Source organism: Mercenaria mercenaria, chromosome 14, assembly GCF_021730395.1.
Source record: "Mercenaria mercenaria strain notata chromosome 14, MADL_Memer_1, whole genome shotgun sequence".
Taxonomy (NCBI): domain Eukaryota; kingdom Metazoa; phylum Mollusca; class Bivalvia; order Venerida; family Veneridae; genus Mercenaria; species Mercenaria mercenaria.
The window spans coordinates 63,016,688-63,042,881 of NC_069374.1; the positions used below are offsets into that span (position 1 = coordinate 63,016,688).

General features: G+C 34.8%; 2 protein-coding genes across 4 annotated transcripts in view; both read left to right on the plus strand.

The window, feature by feature from the left end:
- Nucleotides 1-1,704: 1,704 nt before the first annotated feature.
- LOC123527920 (uncharacterized) lies at nt 1,705-22,808 on the plus strand. 2 transcript variants are annotated; one of them, XM_053523680.1, is made up of 10 exons: nt 1,705-1,927; nt 6,856-6,957; nt 7,273-7,396; nt 10,136-10,262; nt 15,034-15,159; nt 15,457-15,595; nt 16,264-16,371; nt 17,256-18,674; nt 19,082-19,183; nt 21,812-22,808. In XM_053523680.1, the coding sequence occupies exons 1-10, from the start codon at nt 1,855-1,857 to the stop codon at nt 22,246-22,248; spliced, it is 2,757 nt and encodes a 918-aa protein (XP_053379655.1). In that variant the 5' UTR covers nt 1,705-1,854; the 3' UTR covers nt 22,249-22,808. The 2 variants fall into 2 exon arrangements, with proteins under 2 accessions (XP_053379655.1, XP_053379656.1); XM_053523681.1 differs by having other exon boundaries at nt 1,709-1,927; nt 17,256-17,390.
- LOC128548540 (uncharacterized) overlaps nt 22,252-26,194 on the plus strand; it is a 34,860-nt gene continuing 30,917 nt past the window's right edge. For both annotated transcript variants that reach the window (XM_053523678.1, XM_053523679.1), the window contains exons 1-3: nt 22,252-23,282; nt 23,567-23,665; nt 24,493-25,849. In XM_053523678.1, coding sequence (XP_053379653.1) covers nt 22,280-23,282; nt 23,567-23,665; nt 24,493-25,849 — 2,459 coding nt within the window. In that variant the 5' untranslated portion in view covers nt 22,252-22,279. The remainder of the gene's footprint in view (nt 23,283-23,566; nt 23,666-24,492; nt 25,850-26,194) is intronic.

Below are 26,194 nucleotides of genomic sequence, written 5' to 3' on the forward strand. Positions count from 1 at the left end.
GAGTCAACCTAATGTTAACTAAGGCGTCGTGTTGACTATCAATCCTGAGGTCTGAGGTTCGAATTCCAGCTCAGAAACTGGAATTTCTGAGATGCTCTTGAGTGTCTCGCACCTAACTAAGAGACCAGTACTGGTTCTTCCCAACGTACCAGTACATTTTCACAAGTACTGTATAATGTCATATATGTTTGGGTTGTTCCAGTACAGGCTAAACCGAATTATAGTGTCTATATACCGCTGGCTAAGGATGTATGCCGCCTTATTTTACTTTATTTTCGTTTAGTATTAAAATTTATACCTTAAAATATATATAACTCGCTGTATTAAAACTGCTACCTTAAAAATAAAACAGCTACCTTAACATAATATTAAGGTAAAAATCTTTAGTAAAAGGACATACAACAATGTTACACCTTTAAAAACGTTTTCAAGAATGTAAATACACCTTTATAATTCCTCAAGAATATAGTAAATACAGAATTGATAGGACTGTTAATTTTGAATGGAATTTTGTATGTAGAATTGACAGATTGTGATGATGCTTGGTGCATGAGTGTGGTTGTGCTCAACTTAAATAAAATTATCCATACTTCATTTGAACGTGTGGACACGGTGACTTTGTGGTTACATTTTAATTTGGAATATTTGAATAGCTCTTTTCTGCGTGCTAGTTAATTCGTTTCATTATTACGACTTGATGTTGCGTGATTCATGAATACAGCGGCTAAGAACACTTTTCATAAGTGCCACTCCAACCTATACACATTCATGTCGTGTTGACTGTCAATCCTTAGGTCTGATGTTCAAATTCCAGTACAGAACCTGGAAATTTCTGACGTGCTCTTGAGGGTCTCGTACCTAACTAAGAGACCAGTACTGGTTCTTCCCAATCAAGATGGCTTCTTGTGTACCGGTGCTGTACATGCGGTACGTAAAAGAACCGGGTTATATGTTCAAAACAGGTAGGCTAAGTTGGTCGGACATGCCTGTTTCTAAACGAGCTGTCTCTGTAGTCAGATAGCTCTTGTACTGTACTATAATAAAAATGGTCTGACACCCTGAGTGGTGTCATTGTGTGTAAATATATTATTGTCATGGAAAATGTGCTATACAAATCTAGTGTAATAAAATGTTAGTCAATATTGAATCACCCTGAAAATTATTAAGTTCAAGCCAGAAGTATAACTGAAAACAATAATCTGGCAGTATGTACATGTTCTTTTGACGGTGGCGAATTCTTAAAGATCTTTTTGAAGAATAGCCTAGAAAAATAAGTATAGACAAGCTCGGTTTGTTTGAGATTGTTCATAAGGGGTAATGAAATGTTCACCTTCCTCATGCATCCCGCCCATCCCCATGCTCCCTATCGCCGCCTTAAATCCCGAACACCGACTACATATTGAAAAAAAAACTCCCATTAAACAAACAAAAAATATATAAATGCGTTCTGGCCTTAATGTTTTAATCTTGTCTTCAAAGTAAGACAAGAATGAATAAATAATAACCGTTCGATACATGAGTGTTCTACACAATGACTATACTACTATATAAATGGGTACCCATGTCTCAGGAAGTTCGCTGTCATCTGTTAATGTCACGTATGGACAGTTTTAGTATTATGTTTAAACATAAGCAAAATTACTGATTGGTTAAATTATACCCGGATACTCTTTACCGTTCAGCGAACAGAAACGTTCATATTTAATAGGCTTTGACTCTGTTTTTAGGATTGTTGTGCGGTTACCCTGTATCTTAACTTCTATCTTAAGATAGTTTAAATGGTTTATTACTTTGTAAATTGGTCGAGTTGTTAAATTCAATTGATGTTTTGTTTTCAATGAAACAGAATGAAATATGATATTAAATGACATTTTTAAGATAGTTGTGGTCAGTTCTGTTTTATTTTACGGGAATAAAGCACAGTCTGGTAAGTTGTTTTAAATATCTAACCTTGAATTAATTCGTGTTGGTTTATTTACATTGAACTTCTACGGCCTGATTATTTTGTATGGCTGAAAGGACGGTGTATATGAATATATATAGCAATTAAAAGGCAACGTTATGTGTCTTGATTCATATTTAAACAATTCGTTGTATTTTGTAGGTTTTATTGTTTATTAAAGTCTCATCAAAATACACAAATCAATACTGACAATTCTGTTTACATGTACTTTTCCAATCTTCTGTAGAGTTATAAACTAACACAATTCCCAATAATATATATATATATATATATATATATATATATATATATATATATATATATATATATATATATATATATATATATATATATATATATATATATATACAGTACATAGTATGGTGGCTGATTTGTGCCATTCTGTCTCGGCCAAGTTTGATAACTAGCCAAATGGGCCCAGGCACTTCGGAATTATGGCCCTTGAATTACCGAAAATCGGCATTGTGCTCTAAGTCGAACATTTCTCATCCGATCTTCACCACACAGCGACACAACGATAACTTCGTTAAACGCCGCCCCGCTGAATGTCACCCCGACAAACGTAGCTCCACCGAACGTCGCCCCGTCCGAAATATTTATCAAGTTTGAGACAAAAGGTAGTAAGATTTTAATAGTTATGATAATATTTTTTAGTCCGAAATGAAGTGTCACCAGAGGAAATTGGCTCATTTTTACCCCAATCCTCTACCCCATCTCCGCACCCTAACCTACCCCTCGACGTTCTGTTCAACAGTGCATTCATCAGTATCTCGATGTGTAACTTTGGAATTTCAAGAACTCCTTTCTGTAAATATAGATAGCTATAATCTTTTTATTTCCAATTGTGGCTGAATTGTGCAATTGTCCTCTGTCTATCTATATGTCATGAAAAAAATCTCGTAATTTGACTGGTGGATTAAAGAAGATTGGGAGAAGGGGGTGACGAGGCAAGAGCGAGCAATTTCCTCTGATAACACTTCATTAGGGACTAACAAATATATATACTAGTATCTATAGTAATTAAAATTAATTATGGAGAAAAGTCTGGCGAGTTTTTCCAGCTTTTGATTTCGAATGATGAACTAGTGTACCGGGACATTTCTGGAAGACGATCTCAGATGATCCTCGGGCTATTTTTGTAGGCACGGGAGGGCACCTTTACAGAACCATACAGCATTCCACATTCGACATCCTAAAGCATCAATTTTAGGACTTGAACAAACAACGAGTGACCTCGTCCTTTTGAATCTGTCCCCTGACCCGTAATCTACTGCGTTGTAAATAATGACAGGAATATAAATATTTACTGACCAGTTATGTGACTTGTTCTGAAATGGCCGCCTTGGCGCATTTAAGCTAGCTGGTGTCACGGTTGACTGCTTGGTAGGATTATAAACTAAAATGCTTTACATATTTTATAAAATAATAAATGATGGACGCACAAAGCAGAAAAAAATGTTTCTATGATAAATCTGTTAGGTAAATTAAGAAGTACCAAATACATTGAAAGTTTAGCTGACAGGCCATTGGTCATTTTAGTTACAAATATCAATCAGCGATCGTCAAAAAAAAAAAAGATATAATAAAATCTTCCTATCAACAGACTTTCCAGTAAGAAGGATATTTTCCTTTTCAAATTTTAGAATATTTCTTTTTTTTCTAGCTTAGCAAATAAAGTTGGCATACGTGATGTGCATGACTGCTCTTTAAAATCTTAATATTTAATACTTCGCATAATTTTGGCTCTCTTATGTGCGCTGATCTACACAGGGCTAAATTAAATGTGATGGTAGAAAATGAGTTGTGAGTTGAATGTTTGCCAAAGAAATGATATATGTGATGATTTTCTTAATGCACATTTCATACATTCATGATTAGAAATTTCAAAATTCGTTTACGTCTATATATAATGTAATTAATTGTCGATTTGAAAATCTTAAAACCGATAAATTTTTGGAAAACCATTGACGGAGAAATTGAATCAGATTGAAAGAAAATGAAAATCAACTTATCGTCAAGCATTCTAATTGTGGATCACACGTGCACAAATGTTTTTATAAAATGTTTCGGCGGTATGGTTTTTAGACATTATATAAAATGGGGTTTTTTTTACCTTAAATTTCTATGTTATAGAATTTGTTTAACATTATCAGCTGAATAAATGTTCCTTTGTTCACTAACCATACGTTGCGGATACGAATCCCCGTGAGAGGGGGCTTTGACCGCGGTCTCCACAATCCACTACTAAACTGGAAACGTTACGTTGAAACGTTACGTTGTAATATGTCATAAGACTTCGCAACGTAATACTTTAATAATACTTTATCGCTGTATACATGCAAAATACAGTTCAGAAAAGCATATTCGAAATAATAGAGCAAACTGGTTGGACAAAAGTTCAGTTTAAACTATTTTAAACTATCATCAATGGTAAACATATGAAGTACGTATATCTGGGTGGCCAACCCTCGTGACTCTTCGATACGGGACATACTTAGAAAATGTCAGTTCACGAAAAGCAGGTGGGGGGAAGTTAGAAACGTACCGAGACCTGATGGCAGACGCTTTGTGCGGAGGAAAGCTCTCATTTGCTGTCTTCTACGCACTTTTTTAATATAGACAAAATGTTACCTGAATCGAGACGTTTCTCCATGCGTTAGGTATCCAAAGATCACGTGGATTGGCCACCCTGTATATGTCACATGCAAAATTACTATAAGTATGGAGCAATGGAATAATGGTTACTTAAGCAAATAGCAAAGAACATCAGATAACTAGCGTTCATAACTGTTGTCCCCCACCCATCCCTAAACCCGCTAAGTCACTGGTAAGATTGAGGCTGACATCTGTACGTTGTTGGTGGTAGAGCAGAGGTGACATGTGTATAGTATTGTGTACAAATTAGGTAGCACTGAATCTGTGCGTTATTGGTGGTAGAGCAGAGGTGACATGTGTATAGTATTGTGTACAAATTAGGTAGCACTGAATCTGTACGTTATTGGTGGTAGAGCAGAGGTGACATGTGTATAGTATTGTGTACATATTAGGTAACACTGAAGCATTGTTTTTTAGATCATCTGAACCGAATTTTCAGGGTGAGCTATTAGGATAGGTGGATCGCCAGGCGTCTGTCTAACGTCATCCGTCGTCCGTTGTCCGCAATTTACATACACACATTCTCCTCGTTTTTTAAGTAAGGACACTTGACTTCTTTTATGGGCCGCTAGGGCTAAATATAGAAAAAAACCTTTAAACGACTTCTTCTCATGAACCACTTAGTTGATCTTCATGAAATTTGGTCTGTAGTAACTTATTGACATTGGGGCGCTTGGACTCGTTAAAGGCTCACTAGAGCTAAAAACAGCGAAAAACCTTTACACGACTTCTTCACATGAACCGATAAAAGTTGGTATGTAGCATCACTTTAAGGTTCACGCCCAAGTTTATTCACATAAGGGCGCTTCAGCCCAGAAAAGTAGAGGGAGTGGGGGGGGGGGGGGGGGGGGGGGGGGGGGGGGGGTGCACTGGAGCTAAACAAAAACAGGAACAAAATCCCCAAAACTTTCGATGACTTCTTCTCATAAACCGCTTCATTGATCTACTTCAAACTTGGTCTGAAGCGTCATTGTTAGGTCTTCCCTCACATCTGTCGAAATCAGGATGCTTTTCCCCTTTAATGTACCGCTTAACCTAAATTTAGAAATACCTGAAACAAATTCCCATGAAAAACTTAAAGGCTCCTCATCAAACATTTCAAATTGGGCCACTTGATTCCTTTCAGAGGGTACTAAGTTTAAGTAGAAACAACCTATCAATGGCTTCTTATCATGAACTGCGTAATGGCTCTTCACAAAACTTGGTCTGTATCATCGCTATAAAATCCTCTCTAAAATTTATTAATTAGGGGCTGCTAGAGGTTATAAAAATAGTTGATAGCATCAAGTCCCATAACTCTGAAATGACAAAAAAACCCACACTTTTCTCATGAACTGATTGATGGAATATCATCTCTACTAACTTTGAAATACTTAATACTATAACATTGCAATGAATTAATACATCGATCACAAATGTTTCCTTTTCTAACAATAGAATCCTAAGGTCGGTCACAAATGAACATCTCGAAATTCTTAGATACATGATAGGTCATTCTCGGCTTGTGGTTTCAAGATGTGGAATGGACTCCCCTGCGGTATCAGAAGTCGCGAGACTCTGTAGTCAATTTAAAAAACATTTTTGATTGCATCTTTGAAATGAAACTATATAAGCAATCTCTCTTTTATTCTATTGATCTACTCTAGTTTCCTAATCAAACCTAATGTACATGTTTTCCATACTTGATCTAGTTTCTTCAAATATTTTGTGAATAATAATGTCTGGTCGAACCAGAGTAGTCTCCAGTTCCCCAACTATGGTACCAGGATCAGTCTTATGCTGAAATAATTCCTTTTCCGAAAATAACCCTTTGAATATTTTTTTCAGTTGCAATTAACTGCTCCTATATCAAAAATAATTAGTGGCTACCTAAAGTTTGCATTTTTAGTTACAGTGCCTGAGTATATGCGCTTGGATATGATTGCATCTTTATGCTATTTTATCATAAAACTACATTTAAAGACAATTTTAATTCCTCCTCAGATGAAAATGTGATGTTAAACATTTTTTTTTTCAAATCAGGTGCAAGATAAATAATCACATACTTCGGAGTAACAAAAACGTGCTTATATTGTTTGAATTGTTTGATGATTTTTAATACATAAACATATATCTTCCAAAGATATTTTGTGATATTTTATTTACACTATGATCTAAGTAAAGGGCAATAACAGGAACTTCCAAACGTACGCCAACATTTGATGTAACGCATGATACCTGGTTTTTCATCTCCTTAGATCAGACATGCAACAGCTCACTGTTACTACTTGAGGACCAGTTTTCGGCATCTTCCGAATATAACACCAAAAACAATGCCAGCGCCGCAAGACCGGGTGGTGGTAAGTACAAGATCATTTATTACTGAGTCCTGGAATTGTTGCTTGTGTGTCAAAACAAGATGCCATTTTCTTTGATTGACGCCATATTGAGAGATGGTGTATTCTCGTAGATTCACTTATGACGTTTAAAAAATAATCAATAGTTCTTTATATCTGTCTTTATTTTAATATTAGATGTACAACTGGACATAAATTTCAGATGTATGCATTACAAATCGTATTTTCTAAAGTAAAAATGATATATAATACTAGTTGTCAAACGGTTAAGGAAATTGTTTTGTTTTAATTATATTTTTGTTTGTATATTTATTTAAGATGGATGGAGCGCCTCAAGTGGTGGAATGTATGAGTATCTTAAACTGGATCTGAAGTCTGTATGGGAAATCACTTCAATGGATGTACAAGGCTCAAGTATTGGCTGGTATCCTAGAACATTTAGGTAATATCTTTATATTTGTTGTCGACCTCTGACCCGTTTCCATTTTCATCAGTACCCATTGGAATCCGACGAAGGAATATGGCCAGGCTAACTTACAACCGTATAAAACTTGAATGGCATTGGAAATAGTGCTAACCGCCTCCCCTTCTCCACACACACCCACACACCCACTCAAAGAGCTGAGAAATGGTTGGGTTTTAACCAAACGATTAGGATTATTATGCTAAGTGTACTTATAGATCTGAATACGTGCCTTTAACACTCCTAACTTTGTTAAAACGAAATGTATATAAACAACCCACTGTCATTCTTGCAGAAGCTCTTTCTCTCATGAACAGATAGTTCATGATCTCTCTCTGTAACGATCTTTAAACTAAACCTGAAATATAAATTAAGGGTTACCGAAAAATACCTTTTAATACACAGTTTATATATTACTTGTGTCATTCAGTATATGATGCAACCATTGCTATAATTTCTTAATCGTCACCTTTTCTCGGCGGTTTTCTGTTTCATAGCAACTAAGGATATCTTTAAATCCTATCTGGCTACATGCCATTGACATTTAAGGGTTAAGGGCCTTTTTACTAATACTATTTTTAAATTGAGATGGTCAACATTTATAAATGTTGATATTTATAGGAAACTGTCAAATCTAATCAGGTTCATGACTTGATGAGAATGTTTACATTCCGTTATCTGTGGTTTAGACAAATAGCGCCTGTTATTGCAACTGTAAAACAAATAAAATTTTAACTATGTTTTATGATTTTGTCGTAAAACTATTATGTTACAAGTTTGTCACCAACGTTTGTTTTTACAAAGCAATATCTCCGAAATAATTGTCACCTTTAAAGACATCAAAACTTGATATTTTTATACAATCATGACTATATTGCTAAACAAGGAAAAAGGATATGCACAAAGTTTTTAATTATTCCTAACTTCTTTTAAGCACATATAGCTACCTTTATCAAACATCAATAATGCAAGTTATACACCAAGAAAGTTCTGTTAAAATACTTTTCCATGTAATTTGTTCATACATGCTTCATGTTTTCCTTTGAAGTAACATGTTGCGTTATGCATTAGATTAAGAGTTATTCAATATAATTAAAACTAAATATCGGCAGTTGCATTATCTATGGAAAGGCCCTCATATTAATTTGAGTACTCTGTGTAGTGGTTGGGGTGGGGTGTGTGAAAGTGACCGTTAAATTTCGGAAGGAACTGTGTCATTTGGTAACTCGCGATGGGAAATTCGAGCTGTATTTCAAAATACTCTCTTGAGTATTTTGAAATTCCTTCGAGAATTCCCTTGGGCAATGAAGTATGATATCCGGGCATAAAACAAGGGTCATGGTCATATGTTGGGCTCGATACGTCACACGCTTGATACTGGGGCTCGGACCTAGTATCTCGCAATACATTCAGTCTCCAAAATTAATATATTAAATTTCAATACTTTACATATTTCATTTACACATGTCATCTTTGCCATTGGATTTCAGTGAGTATTATATAAATTAAGCATTAATGGGCGTCAGAGACTAGCCAATGTTACGCTGTCACGGTAATATTTTCAAACGTTGCTCATTCAGTGAAATCTGTGTCAACAAGAAGTATTATAAACAATAAATGATATATAAAGAGTACAGAATAAATCGTGCATCACCCCGAAAAAGGCAAACACTGTCTTCTGCTTCTTGAGGTTTAAGCATTTCAAATGTAGGTTTTGTTTTTGTTTGTCTGTTTATATAACCGCGGGCAGTTAACCTAGGCAGTATTTCTGGAATCTGTATAAATACTAATCTGTCCTCTGCAAGTAAATGCCAACTTCCCCATTTGAATAAGAGGTGTTAGACGAATGATTTCAGACACAATGTCTTTTATCAAATCGTCACGGAGAACAAACGCCCCGCCGGGGGGCGGGGGTCGAACTCACGATCTCACGATCCGTAGATCTGCGCTCTCCCTATTTAGCTAAGAGGGCGGGCCTGCCAGTACATCCTGGACAGCAATAATGTTTATTTCGTCTAAATATAATCTATAAGAAGATCCTTTGGAAGTTTATAACGCAACCAAGCGAAGTTATAACAGGGTGAGGTCACTTGTCACGTGAAGGGTGAACTAAAAATATACACAGGAATTATTACTTTATCCAACATCAGCGCGAAATGTAATACATATTTTTTACTCTTCGACTATTTGAACATTTTAAATGTCATTTATGACTTTATACTCTTCTGCAATACGAGGGTTCTATAATAATGTGTATAATGAATAGAAATCTGTACAAAATACATGTCCAAATAAACGTTTCTTATGGGCATATAAAAAAAACATATAATTAGAAAAATTGTTTCAGCAAGGAAAATTTTCGAAATTAAACTATATATAATACGCTACTCTTCATATTATAATATAATATGTTGTATATACGAAGCTGCAGTGCAATAATGCATGCATGCATGCATGCTGAATGTCTGTTTGTATTATTTTACTGTCTGTCTATATGTGTTTTTGTCACTATCATTTTATTCACGAGATATCCTACTATAGAATACTAAGCACGTCGACTTAGTACAACTAAAACATCCAAATTCCGTCTTTACAAAACAGATTTTGTTCGTAGCTTGGTATGACAGGATGCATGCGTCCTCTGCAGGATGTATTTATAATAGCCAGCGTCTGTTGTTAAAACCGTTAGCAAAGTTCCCGAAATATCTCACATTTCAGAATATCCTACAGTAGCGACGGATACGCATGGACTGGTTATAACACACGACTTTCTGATGACTCTTTAGGAGAGTTGTTCGATCGGAAGGGTACCATCACGAGTGTCACATTTGACCCAACGATCAAGGTTTGTTCGTACTTCTGTTTACTATAACATTTTTGCTGCCAAAAGTTCAGCATCTGATAATAAAATTCTTTAGGCAACTACTGTTGAGACTGGTTCAGACTTCTAGTGTATCCTATGTCCATCAGCCGAACTTTTTCCGTGCACGGTGTATAACACACATTTTCGTAAACAAGTTGCACACACAGTCGCAAAAACTGATATGCCAAGATCAAAAACCCGTGCCCCAAACTGGAAGATATAGAGAATAACAGGTTACTGTCTTTTGGGAAAGGTTTCTCAGACTCGGCTAGATATGATCCTTGGAGGAGCGAGACTTGCCAAGGTATCGCTTATGGCTCAAGTCTTTAGTACCAAAGGCATCATAATGTCAAGATGATTTTTTTTCTTTTAAATGTTATAGCACCAACCTATTTTAGTAGTCGGTATCTTTATTGGATGCTTCAATCTTAGATTTGCTACGAAATGTATTGTAAGATGTCGACGTTTGCCGGTTGTATGTTCCATATAACGACGTTTCTGTTCGAGATACATTATTTCGATTCTATCACGATATCAAGGATTATTTTCTACATCCTTAATGACACCACAAAATATTTGCCTGTTTGTGTGTTTTTCCAGTTCACCGTTCTGACTTTTGACGCCATGACGTAATAATTATGACGTAAATAAAGTATGATTTCGTTGCATAATAATACATAGTCTCAGTATGCTCTGTCATATAGGAAAATAAATCGGGCCGTGTTAGAATTTGATTTATTGTAGGAAACGGCACTAGTATTGAATTGATCTATTCCATGGAAATAATTCATGTTAATAGGTAATTGTAGCTTGTTAGACAGAAAGAGTATAACATATTTACCTTCATTCTGTCACAAACGAATATCATTTGTAAAATATTGGTTGCAGATAATGGTCAGTAGGTGAATAATTGTAACCGTTGCAATTCACACGATGTAAACTAAAACGTGCGTCATGTTACTTTTTATGCAGCATTTCATTTTTGATGCAACTATCTAGACAAAAATACATGTATGGTGCAGTTGTTCTTCCTTAATTATTCTTAAATTAACTTTATTTGCAAATCGCTCTATAAGTTTCAATATCATACGGTTCAAATTAAATGGGTGTGCCGGAAGATGTGAAACCTTTTCGATTGGTTGCCATGACTCAGATATAGGATTGATCTTTGATGACATTCCCTCTAGTTTGAGCAGAACCGATTGGCTGATAGTCACAATTCTCGTCACATATTTAGAAAATAGGAGTTCCTCGAAATTAGAAAAATATCCTTGTCTCCTGATTTGTCAAAATTTACAAACAGCAAAACTATTTTGTAATATTTTCATTTCATTTGTGAATGTGTTATTGCGATATAACATACCACTAAATACTTCCGCGAAACAAATACCTGAATGATTCATTATAGTAAGTCATACAAATTATGACATTAAAATCAGAGAAATGTTATTACTTTATTTATTCTATTGAAAAAAGAAAATCCCAAATTCTTCATGTCTTATAAAACAAGTTTTAAGGTCGCTAAAATATCGAAAATAGATCGTGTTTTGTCCTTGACAGCAAAAGTTAACTGGTTAAACAGAATGGATGAAACATATTTGCCTTCATTTTGTCATAAACAAATATTGTTTTTAAGCAATTAGGTAAAGTTAATGATCAATATAGGAATAATTGTTACGGTTACAATTTAGACGACGTAAAAACACACACAAAATTTTATCTTTTATGTATTTCAGTTTGCATGCAACTGTCTAGAGATATGGTTCAGTTGTTCTTCTTAAATGCTAAAATGAACTCTATTTATAAACCGCTGCTTAATATTCAGCATTGCACTATTTAAATTAAATGGGTGTGCCGGAAGATGTGAAAAATTTCGATTGGCTGCCATGACTCAGATATAGGATTGATCTTTGATGACATTCCCACTAGTTTTATCAGCATTTTATTGGCTGAAATTCACAATCCCCATAACGTAGTTCGCAAAATTCAAACACACCTCTATCTCCTGATTTATCTCAATATAAAAACAACAAAACTACTAAACTCAATTTTCATTTGTGAATGTGTCATTATTTTACGACATATGACATTAATATCAGAGATGTGTTGTTAATTTATTTATTATTATCTATTATATAAAGACATAAAAACTAATATTTTTCAAGCACGTAAGAGTAACCTTTCTGTTTCATTAACATCTGTTCTTTTCTAAATTACTGGTTGTTTAAGTAAATAATATACATCAAATACGTTACATAACAGGTTGCTAAGCAATACAATAATTACACAAGGAAGCGAAAGGGAAAACCGCGTCGAAGCCTGTGTAAAACCCACATAGATTGTAAAATATTATAGGGTGGTGAGAACAAATACAGCTAGATTTTGTCTCTTTTATATAAAACATGTATCTAGATCAACAAATTTTTCAAAACACGTCTAACGTTCAAAGATATGAGATCAAGCAAAGTAACGGGTTATAGTCGTAAAATGAGTAAGTTTGTATTGATAGTTTGATTTTGTTGAAATTTTGGAAAGTTATCAACAACTTTTTATTTTGAACGTACACTAAATTTCGAAAAGAAACTTAACCTTTACCCTGCTAAATTTCTATAATTGACTTGTCTGTCATTCAGGGCAGTACCACTTATCATTTAAAGGGTGTTCGCTGAAAATTTACTGACTAAATAGCGAACAGTGCTGACCAAGATGAGACTGCACATCTATCTTGGTCTGCACTGGTGGCCAAGGCAGAAAAACTTGCCAGCAGCAGGCTAAATGTTAAGTAATATTTAAGACAATGGCAAACCTACACATGGCGGGTCAGCTTTTTCATCGGTGTATGAAAGTCGTGTAAAAAGACTAAAAGACGTTAATTTTAAAGTTACTTTTCTGCATCAGTCTTTTTCCAGTTTTAATTTTATTTTAATTCTAAAGGGAAAGTGGGCTGGTTCTCTAAGAGTTCTCTTTCAAAATTGTTAGTCCGTATGTCCGATCGGATATTCGTCCGTTATTCCCTCTTTCACACTTTCTCCATTCGCTGCCCTGTGGACACAGTGTGACACATCTAGTTATGCATAAAGTCCACACATTACTTTCAGTATGTGTTTCTCTGTAAAAACATAATATTTACTACCGCAGACAATTTCCTAGAAAACTTGCATTATCAAGATTAAATGCATGAGAAAAATATGTATTTTTTTTCACATAAAACATCCACCAAGTTTTATTTGTATTTAAATGCATTGCAGACGGCCCCTTATCGCCTTGCCGTACCCGTACCGTATGATAAAGCGAAACAAAACTTACCTCTAAATTGGCCATTTCTAATTAATATTTTTAAAACTGATTTTTGAGAAGCGGTTGTTCTTGAAATCATGGCAAATTAAGGTGTGTTTTTTTTTTTTTTGGAATCATGACAAATCAACTCCATTTACTGTCGTTATTTTGGTCTTCCAAATACATTAGCATGCACAGCTAGTATAATACTAAAACTGCTATTTTTAATTGAAAGTTTAATTAACCATTTTTTCCACAGATTGTGACATAATATATGCTAAGTTAATGTTTCAGAATGGTTATATGCATTTGGAACTGTCTTTATATGAGTCTTGTTACTAAATACAGGCATATTGTCATAGAAACTGGAGCCACGGTATTTAATGTGGAAATATAATAGTTACTATGAAAGGAATATTGTGTACTAACTATAGTGAGTAATAGACTGTCAAACTATAAACCGTAAATAGTTGTATTAAATTTGTTATTCTAGTATGCTCTTCTCTGTTAAAACACTCTTACGCTAGAATGACGTCACGTTAACGTGCAATGACGTCAAAGTTTTTGTTGCGACCAAGAAAGAGCGCTACTATATTTTATCTACTGTTTTAGATTAAGGGCTTATTAGAATCGAAATAATTTATATCAAAGCCGTGTTTTAACACTATTTATGCACTTAGGCGGTAATACGTCGTACAAATAATTTCACGAGGGCTGCGCCCTCGTGAAATTATTACGCCCGACGTATAACCGCCCATCGTGCATAACTAGTGTTAAAGCACCCTTTTGCTATAAATTATTTCTTAAATATATATCTGGTTAAAGCGGACTGGAGTTGTTTACGGCGACTTTTGATGGTATGCATCAGTTGTTTTCAAGTTTATCTATCTGTATGTTTATTCATTTATATAAACAATGTGTTAGTCATTGAGAAGTCCCGGCTTTTACACGTAGGCCAAATATTTCAAGCTGGATCACCTTGTTTCGAAAACTCGATCGAGTCGTAGAATGCGTTATGTAAGGAAGCCATATAATGTTGATTCAACCTAGAGCTTGTTACATAAAAGTTTTCTCCTAAGTGTGGAATTTTAAAACACATTTCTTTAATAGGAAACTACTACTATGATTTAAAAGATGTCATCAGCTCAATCTTTTGACGCAAATACTGGTATGTTTATTCTTATTTGTATGTAAGAATAGACGAAAATTTGAAATTAATCTACTTCAGAGGATATTCATGAAACACCTTACAGAGCAGGTACTGTTACATTTTGAACGCCCCTCTTATTACACATTATGAATAATGTCGTTTTTAATATATTTTATATCTTACAAAGAAATCTCAATTTCTCAAAATATACAAATTAACATGATTGCAGTAGCCTGTTAAATGTATGTCTGAAAAGTTGTTTATGACATAATATTTATAAATAATCAATGACGACTTGCCTCATGTCATTAATTTCTTTTGCTACAGGCACGGTATATTGCTGTGAACCCTGTGACAAATCATGGTTATGCTTCCTTGCGTATAGAGTTGTATGGCTGCCAGAGCACTGATGCATCAACTCAAGTATTTACAAATGTTCGAAATGGTATTGAGGTAAATATAGATATACATTCAATATAATCTATGATTTAAATGAAGTAAACATCAACATAAACTTGACATGATCAGCTGGGAGTTATGTCACATTCTAATACCCATTATAGGAAATGTTGACATGGTATAGCTATTTCTAAAAAAAAAAAAAAAAAAGAATTTTCTGTTATCTGGGAACGATTTTAATTTTTCATTTCATATATTAAAAGATTCATAGAAATAAGCAACTGTATTTACTTCATTTCAATAACTTCAAGCGAACTGTATAACACCATTCGTAAAACTCTTCTTTACCAGGTTGACACTACGTGGATTCCGAGCCAAAGTCCGATTCTGATTGATTCCCCAGTAGCCATTCGTTCTACGACGGTACTGACCGTCCAAGCAGGCGTCAATGTTATCTTTACAACGAAGTCTGCTCGCTTGGATGTTTATGGTAGATTTATACATGTATTCTTTCATGAGACAATATTTTATTTGCTAAATAAAACCGTTTTAAGTGCGTGATTCGTATTAAGAGAAGAGTTATTAGTGGTAAATTATCAATTAGCAACTTAGATCTCCTGACAGTGTCTGTGTTGAATAATCATTACATTGGTACCAAACGGAAAACTTGATCCCATTGAAAAATAGAATGTTGGCCAAGTCAGTTGACTCCTTATAAGGATTCCAAATACAGTAAATGTTTTGAGTATGTATTTTTGAAAGAGATATGAACGATCTATAGGTTCATATTGACGTTTTTAAGATTTCGCTGCCTTTCACCTAATTATGAGTCGTTGTATGCAGACACATATAGGTATTTTTGTTTAATTCATTTAATATTTTGACATCATATTTCGTAGTAATAAAATTGATATCTGTACAAATACAATGCTTTATTTATAACGCTTAGTAATGTTGAAGGTTTCAGATGATATGGTAGTTAGTTAATGAACCAATCAAATGGTATCAGTGCGCAAGTTAATTTCTACTTTTTAATTCAGGAAATACACAGTACTAATACACAACGGCTGAGATTAAATCACAACGTCTTTTTTCATCGTCAGTTGGTTACATAGAAATGATGCTGGGATAATTTGTCTGTTGTCTTGTTATTTCCAGGCACATTATCAGTTGAAGGTATCGAAGGTTTGGCAGCTACATTCAGCTCGAACCATCCAGTGCTATCAGCAAAATCCAAATGGGAAGGTGTAATACAAGGCGCTGGAGGTACACATCTTTAGAAGACGAACAAATTCATTCTCGCGTCTACATGTTTACATGCTTTCTTTATACTATAATTTATTCTACATCTATTTTTTATACGTTATGTGGTCGTTTGATATATTTTCGTATTGGGTACAACATATTCCGGACATGTACATGTAGTCAGATTGTTTTCCTTTTCACTAAATAAAGCATGGCAGAAAAAGATTTTTTTTTAAATATTATGGAAAAGTTATTATCATACCTGTCTTTAGCCCGCCCTCTTAGCTCACTAGGGAGAGCGCAGATCTACGGATGTTCTCCGTGACGATTTGATAAACGACATTGTGTCTGATATCATTCGTCCTTCACCTCTTATTCATGTGGGAAAGTTGACAGTTACTTGCGGAGAACAGGTTTGTACTGGTGCGGAATACAGGAACACTGGTTAGGGTAACTGCCCGCCATTATATAACTGAAATACTGTCGAAAAACGGCGTTAAATACAGAACAAACAAAATGTACCCGTCTTTAAAACGTATTTAACCTGTTCCTCAACTTTCAGATACCATAAATCTGAAGTACTACAAAGAAGTAAAAACGTTTAAATGATGTTCTGTGCTTTATCTTTATTTTTTCTACACTTTTGCCAGTTTTTTATACGTCAAAACGAAAAGTCAGTCTTTCCGTTCACCGTCTTTATAGTGTATTGAGATTTTTTTTTAATTGAAACAAGTTCTTTTATTTAATTAATGACTGAATTTGGCACTATGCTATGAAACATCATTTTTGTAATAAAATTTTATTAAATGTTTTTGAAGAAATTTATTAAGATATATTACAAATTTTAATTTCCAATGTATAGAAATGATAATTTTGTTATTTTAATTATTTTTTCATTATCATAGGATCCGTAAACATGACTCATGCAAGAATCAGACAGGCGCTTGTGGGAATTCAAGGAAACGGTAGCCGCGTGAAATTAGCTTACAGTGAGATTCACTCGTGTGAATATGGTGTTCGCCTTTCTGGTGGTATTGCACGTAACGTATCAAATATTGATGCTCTACAGTCAGATGACATGATATTTGCAAACGTTAATGTTCATGAAAATAAGTACGGAATTGTTATGCATGCCGATACTTCAAAGCACGATGTACCGATGGCATATTCAAAATTTGAACGTAACGTGTATGGAATTAGCTTATCCAACTGGATAAATACTAATTTCAATTCTATCCAAACGAACTTATATATTATCAATTGCAGCATAAGCAATAACACAGAGTATGGTCTTCTGAGTAATGAACATATCCTGAGTAGTTTTTACATCACAAATTCCAGTTTTATTGGTAACCGCCGAGCTGGGTTTTATTACTACCGATATTACTATTCATGGGATGCAAAAGAAATATTAAACATTTCAAATTCCCACTTTACTGAAAATAGATATGATGGTATTTATGTCTATTGCCGTAACTGTGAACCGACCGAGCACATTTTTCAGAACAATTCATTCAGCGGACATACCGAAGAAGCATTAGAAGTAATGCTCATAATGCGTTCCACAGGGGAAACCACAAATATAACAGTAAGCAATAACACATTTGAACGGAATCAAAGAGATATTCAGATGCACTTGCAGAACAATGGGAGAGTTTTAATTCAGAAAAACTATCTTGCTAAATCACGCATACCGGTCAGGTTGGAAAGTGGAGCTGTTAATATCGACTCTGCTAGGATGCTTGAAAATGTTTTCACTGAGCATGCGTCAGCTTATGATGATTCTGTAATCGAAATAGATGGAATTTCAACAGAAATAACAAATTCAACATTTTCAAATAGCTCAATACAAACATTGGTTAAGTTCAGAAAAGGATTTAATCATTCTTTCGAATACAACCGCTTCGTGAACACGTCAATGACACCATGCTACGTGAATGTTGAGCAAGGTTATGATCCAAATAATACTCTAAATGTTGACAATAATTACTGGGGAACTTCGGACATTTTAAAAATTAAATCCAAGATTTGCGATTTTTTCTTAGATTCAAGCAAAGCTATTGCAAAACTGAGTACGTTTTTTCCAACTATATTGCTCGAGACGCAGAGTTCGTCTTTAGAGATAGATGATTTCAGGTTTGAAAAAGACTCTGTGTTAAATGCCACAGTCATTGGTGGAATAATCAAAAACGAGCTTGATTTGGGTTCTCTCGGTGATGATCGGTTTATTGTCAACAGAAGTCTTATTATAATGGATTCTGCTAGTCTGAACGTCACTGAAGTCACAGTATATTTTGCGAACGGTCGAGGAATATCTGTACATGGTATGTATCATATCTGTCCTTAATGTACTGATATTAGTTTATGATCGTACATTTGATTACGGAACATGGTTTACAAAGCAAAATTTTAGTTTTACAAATGTTCTTTTTTCTCTTCAAAATGAATTATTACTCAAACGATTATTGCAAACCGTTTTAGTACGAATCAGTTTAATTCATTTTCGAGGAAATTTAAACATAATGAGAAGTACAAACGGGTGAACTCCTTTGGAGTGGGCGCGACATCAGGGTTATTAGCGCCCGCCAGTGATCCCCTACACCACAGTTCCAAATTTTAGAATATAGCTCATAAATGTTTTGCAAGTATTAAGACTGTTTAAGTACAGCTTAATTCTGGATAGAAATATCACATCCTGGAATTTAAATCTAACAAAGTTATATCATTACAGGAACTATGACAGTAGGCAAGGGAAATAATCATTCAGGCAGAACAATTCTTCAGGCGCACGCTGATAGTGGCAGATGGAATGGAATAAATTTATATTCAGAAGGTACCGATATATAGAAGTAGTAGTAGTTTAATGCATGTCTTCCCTTTCTAGAGACTTTTGTCATATTTATCCGTCTTAGAGTCACAACTTTTGTCTAGGGCATCACATCCTCAGTCGCAGGAAGGATTTCTAAAAAATATAACAGCAACATATATTACGAAGTGTAACTTTGTATGTCGTCGGAAATTACCGCTCGGAAAGGTTATTTTGAGTTATGGTCCCTTAATACGGTGGTATGTTTAGGACATATGTTATTTTTTTAAGATTAAATTACCTCGTACGCACGTCATCTTATCTTGAGCGATCAACATCTTATCTCGTGCGCACGACATCTTATCTCGAGCGATCAACATCTTTTCTCGTGTGCACAACATCTTATCTCGAGCGATCAGCATATTATCTTGAGCGATCAACATCTTATCTCGAGCGATCAACATATTATCTTGAGCGATCAACATCTTATCTTGTGCGATCAACATCTTATCTCGAGCGCACGACATCTTATTTATATATATTAAGGCCCTTTGTGTGTGCATTTAGGTCATCAGTAAAACATACGGACAAGTTGTTAATTAGGGTCCCGCCTATTCCGCTGTTATTTAAACTTCCCACAAGTACATGTACATGTTTATCACATCATTTGGGAGAGCAATGCATATAATTGGTCATCCTATCATCAAAATCAAACGAACATAACCAATGATGAATACTGCATGTTAGAATAGCAAGAAATTTCAGTTCGACTGATAAATTCGCGCAGAAAAATTGCATGCATGAATTAAGGGAAAACAAGGAAATTCTTTAATATAAGGGCGAAGCCTACATACTAATTCTTTTTTTGTCAAGGACTTAAATTTATTTCTTTGCATCATCACTGATTTTTTGCTGCCTTTTTATCAGTTTGCGTATTTAAAGTTCTAACCCTGCAAACATGTGAAACGGTTATAAGTATAATCGAAACAAAAACAAAAACGGTGGCAGCCGTATGTTTTTACTAATGATCTGAATTCACACAAACGTCCTTAATATATATTGATAAGATGACCGAGAAAAGATGTTGATCGCTTGAGATAATATATTGATCGCTCAAGATAATATGTTGATCGCTCAAGATAATATGTTGATCGCTCAAGATAAGATGTCGTGCGCACGAAATAAGATGTTGATCGCTCGAGATAAGATGTTAATCGCTCAAGATAAGATGTTGATCGCTCAAGATAATATGTTGATCGCTCGAGATAAGATGTTGATCGCTCAAGATAAGATGTCGTGCGCACGAGATAAGATGTTGATCGCTCAAGATAATTTAATCCTTAAAAATATAATTGCATGTCCTAAACATACCACCGTACCTAATAGGTCTTACCGTGAGAACATTTTTCCGACTATCTCTTCCTTTACTATTGTTGCACATACATTGTAGTTTTTACGGATCTTACACCGTCGGTTATGGGCGTGCATACTTTCTTGTGTAATCAACACTTCCAACAGTTTCCATCCTATTCAAACGAAACTTACTGGTATTACAACATGATGAAGTGAACATATTCATAATGTCAAGACTTTCATGTGACATTACATATGCCGGTAAAGTGTGTACTCAGCTCTCCTTACATTTCCGTCATATATTTTTTCATTGTTTCGATTGTTTATTTTTTATTTTTCTTAATCTATACTCCGTTATAGACACTTTTTGTATTACCACTCCTTCAGTTTATGTCAAATTCAAATGAAACTTGGAACATGTTTACGTCATCAACATGAACTGGCCAAGCCCGCCCGCTTAGCTCAGTAGGGAGAGCATTGGTCTACGGATTGCGGGGTCGTGAGCTCGATCCCCGGGCGGGGCGTATGTTTTTCGTGACGATTTGATACAAGACATTGTGTCTGAAATCATTCGTCCTCCACCTCTGATTCATGTTGGGAAGTTGGCAGTTACTTGCGGTTTGTACTTGTACAGAATCCAGGAACACTGGTTAGGTTAACTGCCCGCCGTTACATGACTGAAATACTGTTGAAAAACGGCGTTAAACCCAAAACAAATAAAACAAACATGAACCGGACAAGCGGATATTTTGTCTCATTTCCAAATAATAATCCTAGTTGGAATAATGCCTTTCTTTGGATGATACTATAATATCATTCAAGCATTTTAAGGGTATGGGGCAAATGCCATACAATATTAAAATCATTGTTCTTTTACTGAGCTTTAGTTATTTGACTAAAGGGAATACGTGGTGGTATTACTTGTTAATTTCGCTTTAATTTTTAAGTTGAACACCAAAGAGACACCACATATTTTTGACACAACCCTCCGGTGGGCAAAATATTTTTTATTTTAAGCTTTTGTAAATTGCCGATGCACATACGTGGAAGGAATCTGATATATATCAATATTAGGTGCTTTTTAGGTAACGTTTAGACATAATGGCCAATTTTTGGCAGCACCAAATTAAATTACAATTTGTCCTTCGTAACTTAGACAGCTTGCAAACATGTAACATTGAAACGATGTACATTTATGTCATATGTCCAACATTACAACTTGTAACATTATGTTTTGAATGTGTGTGCACGCCAGTTTTGTCTGTGTCTAAAAATGTTTAGCTATATTTGCTTGTGTTCTAGAAATAACGATGAACAATATGGATTTGTTTGGGACACAGAAGTTCATATCCGTACATGGAACGAATACCGACATTATATTCCAAAACTGCAATATGACGGATGAGGTGTTGCAAAATTTGATTTATGCAGACATGTTAAATGGTAATCTTACCATATCAGTAAAGAATTCGTCTGTGAATTCAAGATCATCAGCTGTATTTATAAAAGCAAATGACACAAGAAATGTAGACATTGAAATGATAGGCAGCCAGTTTTCAAGTCGTTCGTACGTTACAGAATTGTTGGAATCCAGAACCCGCTACGACCTGAGATCTGTTAACGTTAACATTTCAAACTGTTCCATGTACTCAAGTGGTTATAAAATACTTTCCCTCTTAAGCTGCTCTAGTCATTTAGCAGGAACAATAACTGGATCAAATTTTTCTTCCTACTATTAACTATGACACGGCGTTCTTCCAGTCTCCATCAATGAATCTTAATATTACCGGAAACAATTTTGGTAACGCAGACGAGATTTTATACTTCCGGTTCTGCAATCAGCCAAAAGAATTAACAAATTATTCAAACATCATCAATATTTCAAGAAACATATTTAATAGTTCTAGAGATGGGGTAGATATTGTTATCTATAAATATTATTCCAATGAAAAAAGCCACGCGATATATGTTACCAATAACGTCTTTGGATATACGGAAGGAACAACAAGGCGCCGTATTAATTCTTATGGATATACGAATATTGTAACGGATAAACATTCTCTGGTGGTTGACTCAAACCTATTCGCCAATTCAACTGGCAGAGTTATAGGTTTAACTCTGGGATACGACAGCGTCAATATTAGTAATAATACGTTTACAGACAATTCGCAGTGTATTCATATTTCGAACCCACGATCAATGGATGCAGTTAATATTTTACAAAATGTCTTTGTTAATAATACACTAACAGATGGGGTGATTTATCTGGATAAAATCATTAATAATAATACCAAAATTATTTACAACAATTTTGTTAACAATACCAACACAGTTATTGCTTTTAGATCTCCAAACACGACCATCAGGTATAACTTCTTTGAAAACGGTGAAGACATTTATAATCTGTTAGTTTTAGCAGAAGGTAAACATGCCGATAAAATTGTCAACGCATCCCTAAATTTTTGGGGAACAACAGACGTCAAGGGCATTGCAAAAACGATCTACGACCAAGAATATGATGAGACGTTAATGGATATAATTACCAGACCGTACCTAGGATCCAGAAATATAACGGATATTCAAGACAAAGAGATTAGTTTCGTTACACCAGATGGCGAAATTGGAGGAACCGTGAATGGAATAGCAAATTTGACAATCGACCAAAGTCCGTATTTGGTTGTTTCGAATGTAGAAGTTGAAGAAACAGACATACTAACTGTAGACGCTGGTGTTGTGTTGATTATTAAAGCAGGTGTTGGGATTAAAGTGTATGGTAAGCTAATTTTAAGAATAAAACAAAATTAGACATAATCTATGAACCTTTGTGCGAACAACTTGAAAGTCTAAACTACATGTCTGCACTTATTGATAAAAAAACTCATGCTTTCAAATGATCAGTTTAAAAAATAATTTGGCTCTTTTGAGATTTTTCCACTGTTTTTTTACTTAAGACGGAGCTAATTAACATCATGATCCTGAAAGAGCATATTTCAAGCGCTGTGTATTTTGACATTTACTTTTGAATTTTATTATTTACATTTTCTTTGTCTGCATTAGGTGAAATAAATATTCGTGGAACAGAAGAAAACCGCGTGCAGATGCTATCAGAAGTAACAGGAATGCCTTGGAGAGGGATAGATATACGAGCCGTAAAAGGTATATATTTTACATCAAAAGCACTTAGAAAAGGGTAGTACACAATACTAGCTGGATATAGTTTTATTAGAAAATCAAATAGGTGAATTATACATTTAATTTGTTTTACTCGCGCTGCATTTGTATCCATCGAACTGATTTTTAAAATGCAGTCGACCATATTTCGTTGTGACCTCAGTGGTGTTTCTCGTGATGTTATGTCTTTGCAAGGAGTGCATGCTCATGTGGCTTTTTAGGCTGACTTGTTTTTGAGTTTTGCATTTTCATTACCATGCGTTGTAGCACCATTTTGTGGAAGACGTTCATCTGCCGGGGTAACTTTTGTTACACTGCCTTGTAAAAATGATAGGGATTAAAGATGAATTCCCTAGAATTTTCAACCGTCCGTTCGACGCAGAGCCCCGATGTGTTCCTTTGTTTTTTTTTTTCTTCATTTATTTTTCATTTGTTTCAATTGCATGTATTATTGTGTACAGTACAACCTCTCCAGAACGATCCTCTCTTAAGCAAAAACCTCTCTATAACAACATCATCAAAATTTCCCTAAGCTGAAATATACTATAGAATTTACCTCTCCAGAACAACAACCTTGACATTACAGTCAATACTCGTATCTCCCAAAGGGTGTTGCTCTATAGAGGCTGCACTGTATATGTAATTCATGTGCACAGGCATACATACACTGCTTTGGTTTGCGGTATGAAAAAGACATCGCTTTTTCTGTTGGGTATTTATCATTGTTTTTGGGTATTGCAGATACAAAGACAATATTATTTGTATATGTTTTAAATATTGTTCCTTCTAATTAAGCATTAAACTTATTCCAGATTGTTATATTCATTACCTCTACCTAAATGACACGCAAGAAGGACTTACAATTGCAAGATCGACCGTATATATCGATAATATCACCTCAGCTCATGCAGGTCAGTCAGGGGTTGTGGTTGATGTTCAAGAAGATAAATCGTTTGGTCAGTCAAACTTAACAATGAGTAATGTAGTCGTAGAAAATAACGGTTTGGATGGTATTCGTGTAACTGGGGAATCAGAAAATGTGGTCAAGGTCACAGTAGAGAATTGCAGCATTGCCAACAATGGCCAACATGGTGTAAACGCTGAGACAAACGCCTATATACAATTTGAACATTGTATTATAAGAAACAACGCTAAAAGCGGAATATATCTAAAACAAAGTGGTTCAGGTTTTATGGATATGAATGATTCAGTTATCACAAACAACACCAATAACGCAGTAACTGGGCAGATTTCGGGAGGAATATTTATCAACTCAAGCAACATAACAAATCATAACAACGGATACTTTAATTATTGGGGTTCTTGGTCAACCAGCAGTTACATCGATTTAACAACAACAACAGCTAACATAAAAGAAACTTTAGTTGAGTTTAGCAATACAAACTTTAAAGACAACATCGCCGATGGCATACATATTTCAAAAAATTACTACGCCAATATAGATCAATTGTCTGTAAACATTAAAAATTGTATTTTCTCAGGCGGGAATCGTACGCTTCTTTTAAGCGATAACTCCGGTCGGTATTTGTTGAGTCATATGAATATAACGTTTTTGAATAATATAATAGAAAATAACATATGGTCATACAGACATAGTGACACATCTCTTATAAAGCTATCGTTTGCCGATTACTACCAAGTAGAAATGAAAGGTAATATCTTTAGAAACAATTTCGCCGATACCGGTTTACAATTCTCTAAAACACGACAAAGATTTAATGGCAACATCACAGTCTTTGAGAATGGTTTTCTCGAGAACAACTTCTTATTGTCAACAATAGATGTCCAAAGTAATGTAGCTTTTAAATTGCATAAGAACATATTTAAAACAAAAATTAGTCATGACTGCATAATCGTGGCACCAACATTTGATATCTCATATGCAATCAACGCCACGTACAATTATTGGGGAACAACATCTGCTAAGATAGTTGTTACAAAGGTGTGCAGTTTCGACAAGGACATGGGCAAGAGCTATGTATGGTACATGCCCTTCTATAAAGATGACGATCTCGTTGAAACTGTCTCTGAAAAGCAAGATACATTGAATGTATCCGGATCGTTCGGTGGAGAAATTACAGATGACATCACTCTGTCAAAAAGTGAATTTCCATCTTCCATTAGAATTGACCGCTCTATAATGATAAGGTAAGATAAATGCATAAATATTGTTAAAACAGTTGTAAGCTGGACTTACGGTAAAATATAGGTTTTATAACTGTCAAAAACCAGACATTATCAGACGCAGATGTCTGAATGTGGTATTCTGACAATTGCTCGCTTGAGTTACAGCATATAAGTCATTCTTACTGGCATGAAAAAGTGTTGTTTAATACGTGCTATACTTTTACATTTAGATATTTGGACAAGTTAGATGGGTTAATGAGCATGTAGCTGCATTAACGGTGTTAAGAGATGTTCAGTTTAATTCTGATGACTTGAGAATCTCTTTTACCTATTACAAAATGTATTTCATAATAACTGCCGTAGAAC